The sequence below is a fragment of the Trachurus japonicus genome, chromosome 15, assembly GCF_045865225.1.
Source record: "Trachurus japonicus isolate A0001 chromosome 15, Traja_1.0".
Taxonomy (NCBI): domain Eukaryota; kingdom Metazoa; phylum Chordata; class Actinopteri; order Carangiformes; family Carangidae; genus Trachurus; species Trachurus japonicus.
The window spans coordinates 4,132,195-4,155,610 of NC_140921.1; the positions used below are offsets into that span (position 1 = coordinate 4,132,195).

General features: G+C 44.1%; 1 protein-coding gene and 1 long non-coding RNA gene across 2 annotated transcripts in view; one reads left to right on the top strand and one right to left on the bottom strand.

Moving 5' to 3' along the window:
* Positions 1 to 23,416, top strand: part of LOC146973073 (uncharacterized) — a 430,259-nt gene that overhangs the window by 307,967 nt on the left and 98,876 nt on the right. The window lies entirely within an intron of this gene.
* LOC146973081 (uncharacterized) overlaps positions 1 to 23,416 on the bottom strand; it is a 107,839-nt gene that overhangs the window by 8,858 nt on the left and 75,565 nt on the right. The window contains exons 8-9 of the mRNA XM_085799066.1: positions 2,761 to 2,934; positions 2,169 to 2,345 (exon numbers count right to left, since the gene is read on the bottom strand). Coding sequence (XP_085655192.1) covers positions 2,169 to 2,345; positions 2,761 to 2,934 — 351 coding nt within the window. The remainder of the gene's footprint in view (positions 1 to 2,168; positions 2,346 to 2,760; positions 2,935 to 23,416) is intronic.

Here is a 23,416-nt window from a genome sequence, read left to right on the forward strand (position 1 = left end):
TGATGGTAAACTCGATTCCTTTTACTGACTCGAGTCTGTATGAGTCACTCACTAAAGTGAGTCGGGTTTTCGAGTGTCTTGAGTCACTTGAGTCAGTAAAAAAATTTTTTTTTTTTAAATGTTATTTTATATATTAAAATCTATAATTTTCTAAATGTCAATTAATAACGTGATGGGGGCGGAACTGCAGAAGAGAGACAGCAACATGCTTGTGGTTTATTTTCTGAAGAGACAGTGGAAGTGGCCCAAAAAAATATACTATATTACCGGTATTAGGCTATTATTTCACGTCCCTCATCTCTGTCAGTCAGCCCCTCCCCCTGCACCCTCTCTCTCTCACACACACGCACTGACACAATACACAGGCACATGGACCAGTTGCGCTTTAACAGTAATAAACAAATGCGCTAAATCATATTTGCAACTGTTCAAATGCCCCCCCCCCCTCGCGCCATAGTATCCTGAAAAATGGAGCGGAGCAGCACACTGCTCAGGTGAGGCAGCAGCTCTCTAGCACAGGAGCAGTGGGGTGAGTGAGCTGAGTCGCCTGTGAACTGCGAGTCAGGTGCAGAGCAGGGAGTTGACGAGTTTCTCGAGCTCTACGAGTGAACGGTGGGCTACGAGTGGCAGCTACAACTGACTGGTGAACCGCGGAGCAGCAAGTTTCTCAGGTAAGGGAGGGGGCTCTACCAGCTGGGAGGGAGAGCGAGTGAACTGAGCTGCTGTGAACCGCGAGTCGAGTATGCGGTGAGTTCCTCAGGTAGGGGAGGGGCTCTGCGAGCTGAGTGAGAGAGCGGTGAGCTGAGTTGCTGTGAACGAGTGAACGAGCTATTTCCGGCCGACTTGCATAGTTCTGCTTTAAGAAAACCCTTTACGGTGGGAGTTAATGTAGTTAGTTTAATAACCGTACAGTTTTGGTAAAAATAATGAAATGCTGTTTTACAGAATATTGTCAACTCGCACCCCTTTCAAGGCAAAGAGGAGAGAAAATAGTACATTAATTAATAATTAATTTCGAGCAATATAATGTGTTATGGCGCTTTTCCACTAGCGCAGCCCGCTTTTTTTGCTTTTCCACTAGCCCTAGTACCTGGTACCAGGTACTATTTTAGTACTGCCTCAGCCCTGGTTCCAAGCGAGCCGAAGCGATACTAAAACGTGACGTCAGCCGACTGCCTTCCACTGATTGGACAGAGCGTCATCACTGGAAGAGTGCGAGCGCTACGTCCGACATGAGAATCAAACCCGGAAATTTCAAAAACAGAGCGGCAACAATGCCAGCTGATCTGTACCGAGACTGTTGTTATTCCTACACCCGAGTTAAATGATGCTGTGTGTAAAACCACACTGTTGTCCGTAATCGAGGTGCAGACGAGTGAGTTTGGAGCTGATGAGAGGATCGAAAAAAGAGAGAGAGACCATGCAGCCCCGCGACGACCCTGCCCCTGCTGAGGAGGTACTAGAAGAACTCAGCTGTAGTGGAAAAGCACCTTTACTGAGCTGTGCCGTGCCGTGACTGTGTAGTGGAAAAGCGCCATTAGACACGTTGGTTTGAATGGTGATAAAGTTAGATATACCCACAAGCACAGCTGTATAACTGCAGCAAATGTTAAGTGAGCAAATGAGTTGTGAAACGTTTACTAACAACAGTGACTGAAGACGAGGTTACATAGTAATGGAAACCAAGCTAAAATAAAAAACTTTATATAAATTAAATACTCAGCGATGCAAGTGCAGTTCGCGGTCAGGATGCAGTTGATCCAGACTTTAGACATGTCCGTCCTCTTCCCTCGTTTCCTGACTAGGCAGCACCTCAGTTTGCACAGCCACAAAGTTTTGTAATTGTGTAAGAGTATTTTCCTCAACATGATTGTCTGTTAAATAGCTGTAGGTTCGGATGAACTTCAAGGTAACCATGACAACCGGTTCTTTCTGCAGTCAGGTTGTGCACGCATCCGCCGTGTTGGTAAACAAATAATCCCTCTATAGTCTAGGTGAAATGTAAAGAGAAACAGTGACTGGACTAAAACCAGAGAAGAAGGAAACACACGTCACCTTGACAACCCTCAGTGTGGATCAGTATAATATCAGCCTCATGTCTGCAGCTCAGTGTCAACACAACTTTCACATCACATTCATCTGAGCACAGAAATAAAACAGAGTCTGACCTCAGAGTCTCCAGTCTACAGTCTGGACTCTCCAGAAAACCACTCAGATCCTTCACTCCTGAATCCTGCAGGTTGGTGTTGTAGCACAGGAACAGGTGTCTCAGGTGGGAGGGGTTGGACTTCAGAGCTGAGACCAGAGAAGAACAGCTGCTCTCTGACAAATTGCAGCTCTTCAATCTGAATAAAGAATAAAAGAAGAAGATAAAATGATTGATAATTGATCAGATGTGCCCTGGTCAATGATCAGTGTGTAAATGAGTAGAGGGACTTTGTCCTTCTGTAGGAAGTAGTAAACACGGACTACAACACTGAGATTCAGGACTGAACTGGATCAAAGTTTAACGGTCCAGTCCTGATCCAGGACTAAGGTCTTTCTTGTGAGTTGTATCAGTGAGAACTAAAGTGAAATGAGCTGAAAGTGAAGAATCACTATCAGTGTGAGAGAAGAATAGAAACATGAGACAACTACTATTTCAAACGTCCTTCATTCATTAAATCAAAGTGAATGATTCAAGTTCTGAGTGAAGATCAATCAGGTTCAGTTGTGGATCAAAGATCTCAGATCTACAACAGTAACAGTCAGTGAACTGACCTCAGAGTCTCCAGTCTACAGTCTGGACTCTCCAGCAAACCACTCAGATCCTTTAGGTCTGAATCCTGCAGCTTGTTGTCACTCAGGTCCAGGTGTCTCAGGTGGGAGGGGTTGGACTTCAGAGCTGAGCCCAGAGAAGAACAGCTGATCTCTGACAACCTGCAGTTCCACAACCTGAATAAAGAATAAAAGCAGTGAGTTGAGGACAAAGCTCCTTGTTGACAGTGTTCAGTGTCTCAGTGTCTCATCATCTGTTCAGAGCTGAAGAAGCTTCAGAAAGAACAAGTTTAGAAAATCAAAGTCCAACAGCTGAAGCAACAGGAAGCAGGTTAAACTGTCACATACAGAGAGAAAACAGCTCATTAATATTCATGAGAAGCTGCTGAACTCTGTTGCCATGAAAACAAACGTATAGAAACATGTTGAATGAAGCTCAGAGACAGAAAAACCTGCTGACTGACTTCACAGATTTAACCTGCTCAAACTTCTTCAAAGTGCCGAAACCAGCACACACTCACCACTGCTTACCACACTACATGTCTATCTATAGTCTAGGTGAAATGTTAAGAGAAACAGTGACTGGACTAAAACCAGAGAAGAAGGAAACAGACGTCACCATGACAACCCTCAGTGTGGATCAGTATAATATCAGCCTCATGTCTGCAGTTCAGTGTCAACACAACTTTCACATCTGTTGGGGTTACTTTCGTAGGTTTGAGAAGGGGGGCTGCCATATTGTGTAATGTTGGTTGCCTGGTTACCTGGCCGCTTAAGTCTGACGTGAGCGGAAGGAGCAGGGCAGTCTGGGAAAACTCCAAAAAGAATCTCATGGACGGACGAGGCTGCCGCCCGAGAAGAAGTCAAGGGATTTGATGATAGGAAGAACCCCCCTCTCAAGACTGAATTATTGTTTAATTATTGTCTCGTCTAAACACAAATGAACTGACAAAGCCACGACCGCGTGACGACGGACAGAGGTCGATGCACGCAGGACGCCGAGCTGGTGCCGGTCCGGTGCCACTGCAGCAGGACGCCGGTCTGCTTAGAGGGATTCGCCGGCCAAGCTACAGGTGATGACCGTGAAGCAACTGGTGAGTCAAACATTGGGCGATATGGCAGCGGGTTCCCACCAGGCTCCAGGGTTTTAGTAATAGAAATATGTGCACCTGTGTCCGCCCTGAAGCCTAGACTTGTTAGAGCCTGTTCTATGAAATTTAACTTGCCAGGGTGGCGCGTGGTCGCGACAGGAGTGTGTTTGTGGGCATACATATAGTATATGTGAGTGTGTGTGCATGAGTATATGAGTTGCAGATTTTTTTATTAAGGGTATATCTATCTATATGTGTGAGTAGGGCCTGAAGTTAACTTTTTTGGCCACCTGCCACAGTGGTTTTTTACCAGCCAACATTTTTTGGTTCCTAAAATAAAGGTGAATGAGTCACCTCATGACTTTGCTTTTATCCTTCAAGTAGTTCAACCAGAGAACTGTTGTTCTCATTCATTCACTCTCAGGCTGTTTCTATGCATACTAGTGCAAAAATGACACATTGTTTCATTTTTCAGCTCATACGTTTCACGTTTACACATGTTTTTTTTTTCTCTGGTCCAAACTATCACGGATGTATTATGGTCTGTAGGGCCTACGCCGCACCACTGTCAGAGCGTCACGTTTCCATGACAACTGACGGGAGAAAGACACGTGGCACTTCATGTTTATGAGCTGTGGCGACACCGAGCAGTTGGAGCGGCTCGAAGTCTGGACGCGTTCACATAAATGGGCCGCAATCACGACTGTAGCCGAACCGAGACCGCATGTGTACAATGTACGCGTCAGTCCCGACAGGCATCGACATGAGGGCAAAGTTGTATTTTTTCTGTACTCACGGTACCGAAAAACGGCTGGTACACATAGGCTACCTGATTGGTCAACAACACAACACCTGTTCAGTGTTGTGTTTGTCAGGTTAGGGGAGAACAGGACCCAAATGCAGACGGAGGTTCGGTGCAAAAAAAGGGATTTATTAGGAACTCACAAGTAGTATGGGAACACAGGAACACAGGGAACATGAAGCCACGGGGACAAACGACAGTGAACCGACAAGGACAAAGGGAGACACTAGCTGGGTTTCCATCCAAGTCGTATCGAATTTAAAAGCGGATTTTGTGAAAATGCGCAAAAAGCAAAGCGAATTTATGCCCGTTTCCATTCATTATTGTTTTGCGATTACCGTGAGATTACGTCATAAGAGAGCGTGAATGTATCCAACAGATGACACTCAGCTGACACTCAACATCATGGACAATTTACGTACTTTCAGGACTATAGACGCACCTGTATAATCCGCACCAGCTACATTTTAAAAGAAAATACATATAGCCTATAGGCCGCACTTGAATATAAGCTGCAGGTTTTCATGTTGTAACATGAGATATTTACACAGAAAGACAGTAGGGAACTGTGACAGTCCGCTCTCTTTTCCGCTGTTTTGGTTATGCTCCTCTCGCCCATGTGCATCTGATTACATACGAAGCCGGTGAAAAATCAATAAGTTACATAACGATGTTACGGCGTGTGTTTGTGTCGTCTTAACCGTCATGAACAAAAGATTATGGGTTACGGAGCGCGTTTGTGTTGCGGTGTGCAGAGAGGAGAGCTGGGACACCGGGGCGTCGCTGGGTGAAGTCCAGCAGCTTCACCCACAAACTCTGCCTCAATTCGCATAATCTGTTTCCATCACAAAAACTCGCATTTCCTTTATTCGATACGCTGACAAATCCACCCCCTCCAAGCGTATAAACTTTTATGCGCATTTACTGCCTTTATTCGAATTTCTGGCGTTTCCATTCAAGTATTTATGCGCATTTTCACAAAATGCGCATAAGAAAAGGTGGATGGAAACCCAACTATTGAGGTTAAATACATGAGGTAACGAGACACAGGTGGTGCAGTTAACACGGTGAGACACATTAGGTAATCAAGGGCAGGGAGCACACAGGAAGACAGGACAAGGACTTCAAAATAAAACAGGAACTAAACTAAACAGGGGAACACAGAGAACGTGACAGTGTTGTCTTATTGGCTACCTGCAAATGTGTCAGGTAGATTGACAGTTTCATTCGCCAATCACAAAAGTTACCCGCATTTGGCGTGTTGGCGGACCAATTTCATGCCCTGTGTGTGAGTGTGCATCTTAATTAAAATTTTCTGCCTTGTGAGGGGTGGTTGGGTGTGGTTGATTTGCTGCTAAATGTTCTTTGTTCTGTAACCTGAAAAAAATTCACCTCAGAGTCTCCAGTCTACAGTTTGGACTCTCCAGTCCAGAACACAGAGCCTTTGCTGCTGAATCCTCCAGTTTGTTTTTCCTCAGGTCCAGTTCTGTCAGGTGGGAGGGGCTGGACTTCAGGGCTGAGGCCACGACTTCACAGTGACTCTCTGAGAGTCCACAACCAGCAAGTCTGTGAAGAGAGAATAAAACGTGTCAGAATAAAATCAGCTTTAAATTGTAGTAAAAACACAGTTGATTAATCTGATGAAAGGATGTGATGATGTGATGAACATCTGTGGTTCAGCTCATCTTCTCTTTCTGAGTGTGACATGAAACATGGCTGGTGTGTTCAGACTGAAAAACCAAAAAATAGCAGGTTTTTCCTTGCAAAGTGTGACATCAATGGTGGACGTGTCATATTCTAGGCTGTGAAGACAGCAGGAACGAGGAGAAGGCAGTGATTGACACCATGCAGAAAAGGACATTGCAGTGGTCCGCTGATGTAACAGTACGGTACGCTTATTTCAGCATTTCCACTACCATGGAACCGTACTGGTCCCATGGTACCCGTTACCATTTTTGTAACCCTTCTGGTTGGGGTACCTAGCACACAGGACTGGTTCCCTTGGGGAGGAGCCAAGGCAAGTGGAAGATGGACCCCAGGAAGACTAGCGGCGTTCTAGAGCGCAGCTAATGGGGATCCTAACAAATAAAACAAAAAACAGATAAAATAAAAAGATGAAATGATATATTTGTCACGTGTACCAGAGGTATGTACAACCCAGAGGGAGAGGGGGTAAGAAATGTCACAGTGATAGTAGCCTCTGCCCAAATTATTGTAAGACAATAATACATAGGAAGACCAGTTGGCTCTCCCCCTTTAGGTTGTTTGTGTATTATTCTTTTCAGCCATTTTTCCTCAGTTTGTATTTTTGCTTTTGTCCAGGCCTGGTAAGAATTAAAAATTACTTTGTTCTGCACGCCTGCCTCCTGCCTGTTCCTGACATCTTAAAGCAACATTGCGGAGTTTCAGCCCACCATCTGGTTGAGAAGCGCTATCGTCTGGGGGGAAAACGAAAACGAAACTTATCAGCGAGCGCATCCAGCGTCTATTCCCATTAATAAACGACAGTATTTCCACATGTTTGCAAGGAGACTGTGTGGCGGGTGGTCGGGGGAGGGGGGTCGGCAGGGGCGACGACGACCGGAGGGAAACCGTAAGTTTAGCCTTTACCCACCACGTCTCTCTCTCGACACAGAGGGGAGGGGGGAGGAGGGGGGGCAGTGTTTCGTACCCGTGCAGGGAAGTTACATAGTGCAGTTTCAGCCGACGCGACCCGGCTCAGGCTGCGGCGGCAGCACCATTCATCCTATTAACCATTTTTCTATCACTGCAATGAGTCTGGAAACATTATTTTAAGGCCGAAAAACTCTGCAATGTTACTTTATGGAGATTTTTCCCTACTTTAAGTTGAGCTACACTCCAAATGGGTAACAATGGAAAAAGAAAAATTGTTTAAAAATGTATGTGTCATCTGTAACTTCATGCCTTTTTGGAGATCATTTTATCTTCCACTTGCTTAACTGTTAATATTAACAGAAATTTTGACCAGGGGTGATCAAACTTTTGCATGACACTGTAACTGTTGTTGGTGATTAAACAACAACAATCACAACCATCTGAAGAATCAACATGTTGGAGCAAAGTCAAACTAAGAATAATGAGAATAAATGAAAACTATGTTTATCTGAACTTGACTAAACTACTGATCAGTAATTGTAATGATCATGTCTGGACTCACTGAGCCTTTCTGCAGTTCCTCACAGCTGGGATCAGTCTCAGTCGTCCTTTATCTGATGTCTTGTACTTCTTCGGGTCAAACTCGTCCAGAACCTGCTCTGACATCTGCAGCATGTAGGCCAGAGCTGAACACTGGATCTCAGAGAGTTCCTCCTCTGATCTGTTCTCTGACTTCATGAACTGTTGGATCTCCTCATGAACTGACTGGTCCTTCATCTCCGTCAGACAGTGGAAGATGTTGATGCTTCTGTCAGGAGAGGTTTTATCACTGTTCATCTCCTTCAGGTTGTTGATGATTCTCTGGATGGTTTGTGGACTGATGTCTGTCTGACCCAGCAGACCTCCTAACAGCTTCTGGTTGGACTCCAGAGAGAGGCCATGAAGGAAGCGAACAAACAGGTCCAGGTGACCGTTTCTACTGCTGAGGGATTTCACCATGGCTCTCTTCAGAAAGACATCCAGGGTTAAAGCAATAGGTCGTTTTCCTGGGAACTTCTTTTGGAGCTTCTCAATTTTTATTTCCAAGAACACACCGAGGACCTCTGTGTTCCTGTTGGTGAAACAGTGGAACATGTAGACTGCAGCCAGAAACTCCTGAACACTCAGGTGAACAAAGCAGTAGACTGTTTTCTGGAAGATCACACTCTCTCTTTTGAAGATCTCAGTACAGAGTCCTGAGTTCACCAAGGCCTCTGTGACATCCAGACCACACTGCTCCAGGTCTTCTTGGTAGAACATGATGTTTCCTTCCTCCAGCTGTTCAAACGCCAGCCTCCCCAGATTCAGAAGAACTTCCCTGTCGGCCTCCGTCAGCTCCTGTGGACTCGTCTCGTGTCCTTCACCATACTTGTTCTTCTTCCTCTTTGTCTGGACCAGCAGGAAGTGTGAGAACAGGTCCGTCGTGGTCTTGGGCAGCTCTCCTCTCTGGTCTGTGGTCAACATGTGCTCCAGAACTGTAGCACTGATCCAGCAGAAGACCGGGACTTGACACATGATGTGGAGGGTCCTGGACGTCTGGATGTGTGAGATGATTCTTCTGGACAGATCTTCATCACTGGACCTCCTCCTGAAGTACTCCTCCATCTGGGCGTCAGTGAAGCCTCGGACCTCTGTTACCCTGTCGACACATGTAGGAGGGATCTGATTGGCTGCTGCAGGTCTGGAGGTGATCCAGACCAGAGCCGAGGGAAGCAGATTCCCCTGGATGAGGTTTGTCAGCAGCACGTTGACTGATGACGTCTGTGTGACGTCAGACACAACCTCCCTGTTGTTGAAGTCCAGTGACAGTCGGCTTTCATCCAGGCCGTCAAAGATGAAGAGAAGTTTACAGACAGCCAGCTGCTCTGCTGTCACCTTCTGTAATGTTGGATGGAAAACATGGAGCAGCCTGAGAAGACTCAACCGCTGATCTCTGATCAGGTTCAGCTCCCTGAACGAAAGCAGAACCAGCAGATCGACATCTTGGTTCTCCAAGCCCTCGGCCCAGTCCAGAGTGAACTTCTGCACCGAGAAGGTTTTTCCAACGCCAGCGACGCCGTTGGTCAGAACCACTCTGATGGGTCTCTGTTGGACAGGTGAGACCGTAGAGACGTCCTCTCTCTGTTGGACAGGTGAGACCGTAGAGACGTCCTCTCTCTGTTGGACAGGTGAGACCGTAGAGACGTCCTGTCTCTGTTGGACAGGTGAGACCGTAGAGACGTCCTCTCTCTGTTGGACAGGTGAGACCGTAGAGACGTCCTGTCTCTGTTGGACAGGTGAGACCATAGAGACGTCGTCTCTCTGTTGGACAGGTGAGACCGTAGAGACGTCCTGTCTCTGTTGGACAGGTGAGACCGTAGAGACGTCCTCTCTCTGTTGGACAGGTGAGACCGTAGAGACGTCCTCTCTCTGTTGGACAGGTGAGACCGTAGAGACGTCCTGTCTCTGTTGGACAGGTGAGACCGTAGAGACGTCCTGTCTCTGTTGGACAGGTGAGACCGTAGAGACGTCCTCTCTCTGATGGACAGGTGAGACCGTAGAGACGTCCTGTCTCTGTTGGACAGGTGAGACCGTAGAGACGTCCTCTCTCTGTTGGACAGGTGAGACCGTAGAGACGTCCTCTCTCTGTTGGACAGGTGAGACCGTAGAGACGTCCTCTCTCTGTTGGACAGGTGAGACCGTAGAGACGTCCTGTCTCTGTTGGACAGGTGAGACCGTAGAGACGTCCTCTCTCTGTTGGACAGGTGAGACCGTAGAGACGTCCTCTGTCTGTTGGACAGGTGAGACCGTAGAGACGTCCTCTCTCTGTTGGACAGGTAAGTCTTTAAAGATGTCGTTGCACTTGATTGGAGTGTCATGGAGGGTCTTCTTCTTGGACGTTGTCTCCAGCTGTCTCACCTCATGTTGGGTATTAACCTCTTCACTCTGTCCCTCTGTGATGTAGAGCTCAGTGTAGATGCTGTTGAGGAGGGTTCCACTTCCTGTTCCACTTCCTGTTGCCTCAGTTCCTTCAGTCACTCGTTCACATCTGCTCCTCAGACTGATCTTATGTTGATCTAAAACCTCCTGCAGACCACGATCTGCTGAGAGAGAAGAGACAGAGTTAGACTGAAGACAGAGAATATGACAGTTTGATCTGATTATTTTCATCAGCTACAGAAAAACTAGAGACAACAAAGAAAAGGTTTGATTGTTGTGGTGTTGATCATCATCTTAAATGTCAGTGCTGTGGGACGGGACATGACTCTGGAGAAAACAACAGGTCCTGGTTTCACTAATGACCACATCAGTAGACAGTTGTTCAAACTCACTTTGTACACAGCTGCTCTGATTGGCTGTCTGCAGCTCACCTCTACTTCTGGTTATTTGTCCACACTGGGGACAGGAGGGGGGTCCTGAAGAACCAGACTGGTCCCAGTCTGAGGTGAAGCACTGTCTGCAGAACCAGTGTCCACAGCTGGAGGAGACTGGATCCTTCAGGACGTCCTGACAGAGACCACAGCAGGACAGCTGCTGGTCCACAGAGACACCACTCCTCTTCCTCCTGTCAAGACATTTCTGTGTCACTAACATCATGTCACTGTCACTTATCTATATCTGTTCTCTGATTAACTGATGAAGAGTGTGTTAGCGTGTGTGCGTGCATGCACAGAGTTTCTGTGTCTGTTTCCTTAAAGGGATAGTTCACCCTAGAATGATATTTCACTCATTATCTACTCACCCTCATGTTGACTAAGGGCTGGAAGAATTTTCAGAGTCCACCGTCCCTTCTCTGAGTTACAGGGGGTCTTGACGTAGCAGTGCATTTCAATGCCACGGTAGCAAAGGGACACCAGAGCTCTTCGTAAAAAAACACACACAAAAAAACATCCAAATACCTCCATGATGCTCGTATGTAATGTCCGTCTTGTGCTGAAGCCCCAAATTGCGTAATTGTCCCGAAAAAAATTAAATAAGTCCACATTCCAAGCATGTTTGTAGCATTAGCTCCTAGTGTTGTTGTCCGCTCTTCCGCTGCCAGGGCGCATGCGCAAGGTTCGCACTGATACTGAAGACTCGAGTCGGTCTCAGTGCGAACCTTAATTTTATTCGGGACAATTACGCAATTTGGGGCTTCAGCACAAGACGGACATTACATACGAGCATCATGGAGGTATTTGGATGTTTTTTTGTGTGTGTTTTTTTACGAAGAGCTCTGGAGTTAAACATGTTCGCAGTTGTATGGCTATGGCCGTTGTGTGTGCAATGGTACAGCTTGGTAGATATTATGTGCGAATGTTTGTGAGCGGCATGTCTGAATTAATAGAGGTATAGTTATTATGTGCGAATGTATATGTATATATACCATGTCATTCTTTAATTCTCTCTTTTACTTTTTACTTTAATCCGATGCGCTATACTATGCAATACACCTGGCACTTTAAACTGAGTGCACTTTAGGGCACCGTGCAATACAACTTGGTACCCATGTACTCCTGCACTTTAGCACCTGTCACTTTGGCCCAGCACTTTGCACTTTATTTCCCAAACTGCCCAGGTTCCATTACTGGCTTGAGTATCTGACCTGTTTTTTACCTTGTTGTCTACTTGTCATGTTGTGTAACTGTGTTCCCCTGTTACTGTATTGTATTTATGTCCTGGGACTCCGGATGGAAATTAGCATCGATGCTATAATCCGGCACATTTACATGTTTCTTATATGTACATTGATGTGCGATGTCCCAGTCAAATAAACAAATAAAGTAAAGTAAAAGTAAAGTGTCCCTTTGCTACCGTGGCATTGAAATGCACTGCTACGGCAAGACCCCCTGTACCTCAGAGAAGGGACGGTGGACTCTGAAAATTCTTCCAGCCCTTAGTCAACATGAGGGTGAGTAGATAATGAGCGAAATATCATTCTAGGGTGAACTATCCCTTTAACATGCATGAGTCTAATGACTGAATCATCTTCAGCTCAGTTTTCAGTAGAAACCGTCTCTTACTGTGACTCTGAGGATCCAGGTTCACAACTGAAGTTAATATAACGTCCATTATAGGACTGGTCACTCTTCATAGACAGACAGATGGATCTTGGAGACTCTGCTCTCAGCCTGTGGTTCTCACCTCTGCAAACGCAAACATGTTTTCCAAATCAAAAACAAAATTGAGGAATGCACATATTCTGTTCATTTTGTGGATGTTAATTGCATCTGTAAGTCATCACTGCTTTGACAAACTAACATTGTTGTTGTTGTTAGGTTTAGTTCTCAGATCTGTTGGAGTAAATATTATCATGCTTGCTGACTTGAACATAGCGTGTTCAATGCAGTCTAAACAGCTCTTTACTCAAACATGGGATAATATATTTCAATTTTCCATATAACTATATGTTATTATTTCAATATCTGTATTTATGTTCTACCATGTTAAAAATAACCTCATTAGCTCCTACTGAAGATGTGAAACTGTTAAAACTCATGTAATTTCCTGTTCCAGTGACGTTGACTGCAGCAGCTCAACACCCTGAACTCTGACCCAGAGACAGTTTGGACATTCACAGGTTTGTAGCAGCTCTCTTACTGTGACTCTGAGGGTCCAGGTTCAGGACCGAGGTCTGGAGGACGATTTTTGGACCGGTTACTCTTCAAAGACAAAGACACAGACTCTGCTCCATCTTCCTCTTCCTCCACATTAACGCTCATATCGGACTTCAGTGAGTCTGACTGTGAGAAAACACACACAGACACATGTTAAAACAAGTCGAGTTGACTGCAGCTATTTGCACGCCCCTCCCACACCCCTATCTTCTCAAAAAAAAAAAAAAAAAAAACCCAACTCAACACACACAGACATTTTTACAGTCTGACACAGACACATGAATTACTAGGAAACACTGCTGGTTGATCAGTTTCGTTTTTACTGTGCACCACTGGCATGCATGGCATGCAACAAAGACGTGGAGATGAATTAACGGAACAATAGAAAAAAGAAGAAGCGTGGCGCTGCGCCACTTATGGTCTACGTATGGGAAACAATAGTGTTCGAGAAAAATGAACGTTTGTGTTTCATTCTATAAACTACTGATAACAATTTCTCCCAAAAATTAAAACTGGTCAAAATAACAAAAAAGATGCAGTGTTTTCAGACCTCAAATAATGCAAAGAAAACAAGTTGATATTCATTTTTAAACAGACCAATGTTGTAACTCAGATTAATATCGATGGAAATTTCATTTTAATCCTGCAGCAGCAGTGATTGTTTACTAATTTACTGATTATTTACTGATATAGTTCTAAGATTTTCTATTAAAATAAAGTCAATAATGACATTTTTGTATTCTCTTTTTATTTGGAAAAGTACCTAAAAGTATTGAAAACCATCCAAAACAAATCCCTAACTTTAACCATTACTCTTAACCTAATAAACCATAACCTAAAATCTTAACCCAAGTCTTAAGCCTCAAACAGCCCTTGGAAAAAGTGAGGATTCGCCAAAATGTCCCACTTCCCAAAAATGTTAAAAACGTTATTAAAGACTCCTCACAACGTAGCTCCTTCCTGTTTTTTTTTTCCTTTTCTCGCAGTGTCTGAAGTTCACTGTGACTTTTCTTCCCTCCACAGTCACAAAACTTACTCACACACTCCCAATATTCAATAATGACCATAATATAAATGATAAAGTCGTGTTAACACTCACTTGCCTGCCTTTGACTTCAGTCTCCCCCTTTCTTCTCCGACTGCTTTGTTATCGTGCCTGGAACGCACCCCATTAGTCACTGAACACTGAGTCAGTCTCGTATGTGGACCATAGACTGTAAAAAGACTGGATGTGGACATATCATTCCCCAAATTATGCAATGGAATGAGTCAGAGAGAAAACATGTCTACGCATGCGTTTATGCCTCTTTTTATACAGTCTATGATTTGCATACAGACGATGCTTCACACGAATTTGATTTTTTTCAATCTTTAGTGACAACACATGAGTACACGAATGAGTACTATCAAAGATATTCAATAAATTTATAAACCGTCTTTGGTACTATTTCTAAACCGTAGATAGATACTTATCAGTAGGTGACGTCACGATGCGTTCCACCTGGCCGCCGCCATGCTGGCTGGGTACCGAACACTGAGTTAACCTCTATTCAGCTCAGTGCAGCCACGTCCTCTCTGACCAGAAATGACTGCTGCCTGATGTAGTTTGGATATGGATATTTCTCATTTTGATGGCCTTGCCTTGAAAGCACACACCATTTCTGCTGAGACGAGCTTTGACAGCGCGGTGCGCCGCTCTCTCTCCCGTTAAAAGTTAATCTAGCTCACCCAGCGGACCTCCTCGTCTCTCTCTCTCTCTCTCTCTCTCTCTCTCTCTCTCGCTCGCTCTGTCTCTCCTCCAAATACACGAAAAGCCAAATCAAATCAGAAATGCGTAGCCCACTTCTTTTTAACTCACAGACATCTATTTTCATAAAGTAATAAAATATCTGGACATTTTGCCATCGTTAACATTGAGACAAAAGGCTGCAGGAATGGAAGAAGAATTCGGCAAATCATCTTATCACGCAAAAAGTCACAACAAACAGGTTTTGCACAATGGTTTGCACAGATAAGTCTTAAAATATGTGCAACACCTTCTCATCACAATCCACACCATCTACTCAGTTACGTTATCAGCTGTTATTAAAACCCAACTCATCAGGACGCGATGACCACCACTCACATTAAACAAACCGTTAACAATTAATAATCCACACTCAAACCGAGGCAACAATAGTGTTAACTGTACTCAACAAGCTGTTATTACAAGGTTTACAACATATATGACAGACAACCTGGGCCGTGTGTGTGCGATAAGAAAGGGGGGAGGGAGAGAGGAAAAAACCTGCTACCTGCTAGCTGTTAGCTACCGTAGCTCAGGCGTCGGTCTCCCGTCAGGTAAAAGCTGCCGTTTATTCCTCAAATGAAGCTCATGTTGAGGCTCTCCGGTACAGTTATCCATCACTGCTGTTGAATTAGCCGCTAAACTGCTGGACGCTAAAACCGAGGGAGCGTCTGTTTGTTTACAATTCACGAAAGCAACGTACGTGCCGCTCACACTCAGTAGAGTGAGGCAGCCTCCCTTGGCGTACATGTCTCCCAAGCTGTTTAATGACGGTAAAAAATGAAACAAAGTAGGGGAGACCGGGGTTGGTTGTCTCACGGGTTGGTTGTCACAGTGCTTATTACAGCCACACTACAGGGCGCTGTGACATGATGTTGATATTAAATTTGAGCCCTGACTTCCTGTTCATTTTGCAATAGTCATCTTGTTGAATGCACACTAAACATTGAGGTGAGGATATATTTTATCATTTTTATGGGTCAGAGTAATTTTTCATGTTTGTGTTATTTTTGTAATAACAGCTTACACGTTACTAGTCATTTCACAATAAAACACTCATTAACAAAACAAAAGTGGTAGTTTTTGTTGTAGTCATCTTTTAGCCAGCAAGCTAAAGCTATGTGGTAGTTAGTTTAACATGTTTGTTAAATGGTCAGTTGGGGTTGGTTGTCTCACTGCTCTGGGGGTTGGTTGTCACATATGTGACAATGGCTTTCACAGTGAAATAATTTTATAGCACTGCAAATTCTTCCATTTTACTTCTCATTAGATAATTCAGAGAACTGATCACCTGCCTCAGTCTTATTATAATATTGGACATATAGCCTACCTGTTCTTGGTATGCTGTTTGTTGTTGCCAAATGAGGTAACTTATTCATAATGATTTGATAATTTGATCGTTCTCGGGGCACTGGTGATTATTATAGAGGTGGTATTCATTTCAAAAGTTATTTGGTGTGTCTAGCTTAAAAAACAAGAAAGTTACACATCTTCTTTTAAAATCCTAATATATCACTGAAACCCTATTGAACCTCCATAGGGACAACCAACCCCATACCATGTGACAACCAACCCCGTGATGGGGTTGGTTGTCACATTGTGTCAGAGTGTCTTTTATGGTGAATTACTTCTTGTTGCAATATGTTCTAAAGACAAAAAGGATACCAGTTTCAAGCCAAGACCTTAAGCTTTCATTTAATGTAAGAATTACTGTTCAAAGTTTTTTTGAAGATGAGCAATTCGTACATGAGTAAAAAGTGTGACAACCAACCCCGGTCTCCCCTAAATATCCTGCATATTTTCTCTTTTCTGTGCTGCGCTGATCAGAGCGGCGTCCCTACCTAGTGTATTTTACTTAGCAACGATCTGTTAAACAGGAATAACAGACTGTTAAATGCAAAATCAAGATGTAAATAAATATCAGAAATATCAATAAATTATCGGAATACGACATTCAATAGTGCCATGTAATAAAAAAAAGGTTTATCCACTATTTTTGTGAGATTTGATGTCACAGCCATGGATGGATTAGGTCACAGCCCTGAAGGGCCTTTCACACCGAACGCGGTATGCGCTGCGCCCACCGCGAGGTACAGCGCAGACAGGCGCAGAGCAGGGCGGCAGCGCGTACACATATGGCGCGAGTTGCTGAGCAACGAACAAACAAGACAGGATTTGGGGGGGTATATGCAAAGATATGTTCGCCAGGAGCTCCAAAACGACCACTTCCAGGTGAACTTTAGCGTCAGGCTGAGCAGGGAGCAGTTTAACAGCCGGTTAGAGAGAGTTGGTCTGATCCTCAGGAGGATGACAACTCACTTCATGCATCCCGTCACTTTAACTGAATGTCTGGTCGTTTGTTTTCTCTCTGCAAGCGGCTGATTTTTTTTCAGACTCCACTACATCCTCTCCTATTGGACGCGCCGAGATGTCGTCACAGCGCGCTGCGCCCGGATTAAACATTTTTTAATTCGGGCGCAGCGCGCCGCCGCGGCATGCGCCCACCTCGCGTGCCGCTCAGATCGGCGCAGAGCCGTTCGCCGGTGCGCCGCGGTAGCACGTACACAATGAATGGGTTTGCTGCCGCCTTCCGCCGCCTGCCGCGTTCGGTGTGAAAGGCCCTATAGACTGCCTTTGGAAGTCGGTACTGTTGTGATATTTACCCCAAAATCGTATATTGCTATAATGTTTGGGATATTGACATTTGCCTTAGACATATGATAAGCTCGTGACAATCAGTTTAATAATAAAAGCATGTAATCAACTTTTCTATAATTGGTGTAATTACTGTGTTTTGCTCTTACAGCCCAGAGAATGACATACACATGACAGGGGAAGTAGCAGTTACACACAGGGACTGAGTGTACTGGTTGTTTGATAAACAATTGGGATATCTGGTCTTCGTACCTAGTGTAACTGTGATAGTCAGCTGACACAGGGGAAAGCTGACGAATGCGGGGGGTTGCGTGTCTTGTCCTTTTCTCTTTCTCTTGTCCCTTGTTTAATAGGAGCTATCAACAGCTGATCAGCACCAATCATGAGATTGGGGTCAGACACGAGGTCATGGCGTACGGACTCCAGCCAATGAGGATGCACATTACATCAATTACATCATATCTTGCATTTGTGTAATCAGTAACTATAAAACCGGACAGGGACAGGAGACAGCATCAGACTTCGTGAACTGATGCTGCTGCGGCATGTTGGTCAGGGAAACTTAGTCTGGTCCGGAGCTCTGTACACGATCTCTTTTCCTAGTTGATTCTTTTATAAATAAATATCTAAAATTTTGTAACTGAACGTCTCCTGCGTACTTCATCAAACGAACACGCGAGTTCAAGGACTGGAACTCTTCAATCATCAAATTTTACTTTGGAGGGCAAAAAAATTGTTTTTTGAACGTAAGTGTGCATATCTCTCAAGCCATGTATCTCCCTTCTTTAAAAGATGAGTTAAATCAGTGGTTCTCAAAGTACGGTCCAGGGAGTGACCCCAAGGGGTCCTTGAGCAGGTTCAAGGGGGTCCCCAACTTTTTCTCAAATTTTCATCACTTTTCCCCCCAGAAATATTACATTTTTTTCCAGAAATTTCTTTAAGTTTTTCCAAGAATTCATGCCATTGGCAGTAATTTGAACATGCACTGACTAAAAAATGTAATGTTATTCAGTCTCAGAACAAATATTTGTGTAGTTCTGGTGTTTGTTTCAAAATTTTGTCCAATGGGGGTCCGTGGTCTAATTTGTGTCAGTTTGTGAGTCCTAAAAAAGTCTGAGAACCACTGAGTTAAATGGATGTCTCTTCAAAAATATGTGGTCACAGGACCCAGTTCTTCTATGATTTTCTAGCTAACAGGGGTGGAACTACTTGCCCCTTGGCACCAATACCCCACCCTCCCCTAAGGTGGAAATGGCGGTGATGGAAATTAGTCATTTCTACAGTATTTTGTGAAAAAATGCAGAGTCTAACCGTCTTAACCCAAAGTCTTCTCAAACAGCCCATGGAAAAAGTGAGGAAAAAATGCAGAGTCTAGTCTTAACCTAAAGTCTTAACCTATACAGTCTAGTCTTAACCCTCAAACAGCCCATGGGAAAAGTGAGGACAGGGTCCTCACAACGTAGTTAAGTAGAACCCCCCCACACACACACACACACACACACACACAGCTCCTTTACCGCTGCTCTTTTTCTCGCAGTGTCACAAAACTTACTCACACACTCCCAATCTTCAATAATGACCATATAAATGATAAAGTCGTGTTTACACTCACCTGCCTGCCTTTGACTGCAGTCTCCCCCTTTCTGCTCCGACTGCTTTGTTGTCGTGACTTAGCTACGGGTTCAAAAGCAGCTGCCTGGAACGCACCCCATAACATTAGTCTCACTTTCAGTCTCGTACGTGGACAGGTCATGTCCCAATCAGGGGCGGGGTTAGGGGATGGCTACTTGGGCTCAAGCCCCGGATGTTTTTGCCAAAGCCCCGAATGTTTCCTGGGCAAAAAAAACAACCTCAACGCGGTTTATGTCAGTCTCCCTCCGCTGACCGCACCTGAAGTGTAGCCTCATGGACGTCGGGGGAGAGACGCACACTTATCAGTGATTAGCCTATGTGATTTGAAGTTACTTTTACCGCATTTAATCAATCAATCAATGGTTTGTATTCAATCATTAGGCTACACGAACAAAAAAAAGGCCGGCCCTAAATATAAGCCGGGTCAAAAAACAAAACAAAAAAAACTTGTGTGGACTGTCTGTGAAGACTGACAGGAGTGAAGCTGGCCTCGTCCTCTGCTTCAGAGAGGGACAGCTTTCCACTGTCGGACCTGGGGCTCTGCTCTGTGTCCGGAGCCCGCTCGGGACAGAGAATGGATGTATTATAATAGATTCATGGACAGAAGACGGACCGCAGCGCGCCGCACGCTGTAAAAAATGCGACTTGAATGGGATTGAAGCGATACAGCGTAACGGAGACAGAGACACAGGTCCGACAGCGCAGCGAGGAGAAAAGCATGTGAAGAAGATGAAGATGAGCTAATGAACGATGAGCTTGGTCGCTATGTGTAAAAATAAAAGGAGGGATTTAGAAATAAAGGCTTCCCTCAGATAAAAGCCTGCCTCCCATAAAGGCCGTTGGTCATAGCCTACGTCACACTGAGCTGTCAGATGCAGCCTGACTCCACTATGCCAGATGCCAGGCTGCTGTATGGAGCCGGGCAGGCTGCATATCACATCAAAAGCAGAGATCTATGCGTTATATGAGATACACTACTCACAAAAAGTTAGGGATGTTTGGCTTTTGGATTACATTTCAGAATGCACCTAAAATGCACTATAACCTTCACAGGTGAACTTAATTTAACCTTCTCTAAACTTTTGAATGCACATGTCCAGTTGTTCAATGTTTCAGTCCTTATTGAATAACATGCTGTTCTCTAACAAGGTGATGATTAACCACAAACATCACAAGCACCGTCTGATTTAGTAGTTCAGTTGTCATTGAACCACTAAATGTTTTGGTTCAATGACAATTTGTAGACAGTCCTCTTCTCTCTCCCTCTCCTCTCCACCATGAGACATCATGAGACCAAGAAAACACAAAGTTATTGAGGCATTGAGATTTTTGTTGTGCTATAGCCACCACTGCTTTTGTTTGAGAAAAAGAAATGACCATTGCATCCTTCTACTTAAAAGGCCTCATGATAGAATATCACTGTAGCATGAACTTTTTTATAGGGATATTCTTATCAAATATCCCTAACTTTTTGTGAGTTGTATAAATGTAAGTCAGACAAATTGAGTTTAAATTCAGATTCTTTCCTTTTTTTAAAGCGTAATGCTGTGTCTTCCCTGCAGTGCCATATCATTTTTATTTGAGTAGGCCTAGCTTATGATTAGCTTATGATCATGTTTTATATTTTCTTTTTTTTATGATGTAACACCTGTTTGTGGACCCTTCAGGACAATGCTTTTGTCTACCTAAAGTTGATATGTTGAAATTTCCAGTAGGCCTATCACAGTCAGCAACAAAGACAAAAAAAAAGGCAGATCTTTGTCTTTCCTCCCTCTGGGCTAGGCCTCGGATCTCCCATGAACCTAGATCCGCCCCTGGTCCCCCTTACTGTTTGCTCTGGCAATCGAACCACTAGCGGTGGCCCTCCGTTCAAACCCAAATAATAGTGGGATTTGAATTGGAAAAACAGAACACAAGCTGTCACTTTAATGCTGACGACCTATTAATTAATCTATATATCCAACCCTATAGATCTGTGCCATAAATGTGTGAAATATTAAAGGAGCAGCCTATAGTAAACTGTCTACAAACTGGGTATAAGTTCAATTTTGGGAATAGTGAAGTCATGCCTTTAGGATCCTGTACTCCTACAGGTCTCCCTGACTTAGTTACAAGATTTAAATGGAAACCAGAGGGCTTTCAATACCTTGGTGTATTGTGACTTGGATGTCAACTACAGCAATCAAGAATTGGAAACAATCCTTAGGAACTCACAAACCCTTTTTTTTAAATTAGTTTATTTGGGAGGGACAGTGCATGCTAATGAACATTTCTTCACTAGGAATAAAATGTAAGCAAGCCGGAGTGTAGCCAAAGGCTAATTTCCATCCGTTGTCCCCAAGAACATTGAGAAGCAAACAAAAAACAATAACAGCAGACAAAAAAAAACAAACAACAACAAACAACAACAAAAAAAAACAGCATCGCCACACCAGAGACACACAAACAACAATAAATAGGAAACAGATAAACAAACAAACAAACAAACAACAGCAAAAAAGTGGACAACAATTGGGCAAAGAACCAACATCGCCAATACCAGTAGCCTATACTACAGCTGGACGGCTCAGTACAAGATGTGGGACGGTGGGTGATGTGAAGGTGGACTAGAGGGATGCAGCAATGCAAAAACCAGGTCATAACTCTTGTTGGGGTATATAAGAGAGTGAGGATATGTATAAGCAAGATGGGGTAGAGTGCTGCAATACAACTGCAACTAGTGCTATGTAATATGATGAGGTACCAGCAACAAATAGACAAATATGTAGCACACATTACTGATGGTCACAAGTCTGGTTTTCCCTTAACCATGATTTCAACGAGGATTTAAAGGTTACCAGGCTTGGGCATTCCCTCATGGAAGGTGGGATACTATTCCATATCGCACAACCTTTAACAGACAAGACATTTTGAGCGAAAGATGTCCGTCTAAAAGCGAGTTCACAGTCGCCTCTATCAGTGGCTCTAGTCATATGAGAGGTAGAGCCACGGATAGACTTTTGTGTGATAAAGGTGTTTAGTGGAGGGGGTGCCAGGCCATGTAGAACTTTGTAGATGAGACAGGCAGATTTAAAATTTAAAATTTAACTTCAACTAAACACAATTTAATGTCTTGCATCGCACATATAACACCCCTCATAGATTACACCACATGTATCAATCAATCTCTTCATGTTGCCCAAGATGCACTAATAATGGTAATCTAACCCACATGCTATAGGACTGGACTTCAGCCGTTTTGGCGAGGTATCCATGACCCTCTGGTAGCTATTCTTGGGGACCTAAACAGACTTCACAACTTCACACTGTATCAAAAATTTTTATTTTATTATCCATAACAGCCGCTAAAAATGCATTTTAACAAAATGGAAATCCACAACACCACAATCATTGAAACAATGGTGGAATGAAATTAAGAGTACAATAATATGCTTTATTGTCATTATAAACAGCGAAATTGGTTTGGCATACCCTAACAATAGTGCAATAGTATGACAATAAATGAGACAATAAATGTAAATATAAAAGCAATAGTATATAAAAAAAATAATAAAATACAGTATAAACCATCCCACCCACACATCATTCATTCATGACATCTTATTGTTCAAGAGCCTGATGGCCCAAGGGTAGAAAAGTGTTCCTGAGCCTGTTTGTGCGTTGCCTCAAGACCCTGTACCTCTGGCCAGAGGGCAGCAGGGTTAAGCTATAGTGCGTAACTTCTATCGTCCCCTAGAGGATTTCTGCATTATTACAACGATACGGTCGGCACCTCAATATGGCGTATGGCGCGGTGTAACCCGCCCCTCCCCTCCCCACCGCTACCGTTTGTCACTCTCTTTCTTGGCCAACAGACTTTCTGCCGAACGGGAAGGCTTTTTCTTTTTAGTAGGATTCACTTCTGAACTTCATGGTCACTTCTTCGGGTTCTCCGCCATGTTGCTTCTAGCAGCGCTCGTTGTCAGGTAAAACCCAGTAGAATGCGTAAGTTACGACTTCAAGTCACGACTTACGAATTTGTAGCATTCCCAGGCAACCCGTAACTCGTGTTTTTCCGACCTGTTACCTGTGAAAGTCACTATAACGGCCACTCGTAACTTCTGACCTGTGAACTCGTAACAGATCAAACTCGTACGACTTCACAGGTTGGAAAAACGGGTTGGAGTTACGGGTTGCCTGGAACGCACCATTATTTCCTGTGCGCGAGCGCGGGAATGTCGCCAAAGACACCAAATACAAAAAAAACAAATACTGAAAAATACCGCGAGGTGTTAGAGGAGGAGAGTGGCTCGGGTGAAACGGATATTTTCAGACACGTAGAAGTTACGCACTGCAGCTTTAAAGAGGCTGTGACCGGGGTGAGATAGATCACCGAGGATCCTCTTGGCTCTGTTGAGACAATGCTCTGAGCCTGTTTGATCACTCCCTGCAAGGCTTTCCTGTCCTTTAAGCCAGGAACACA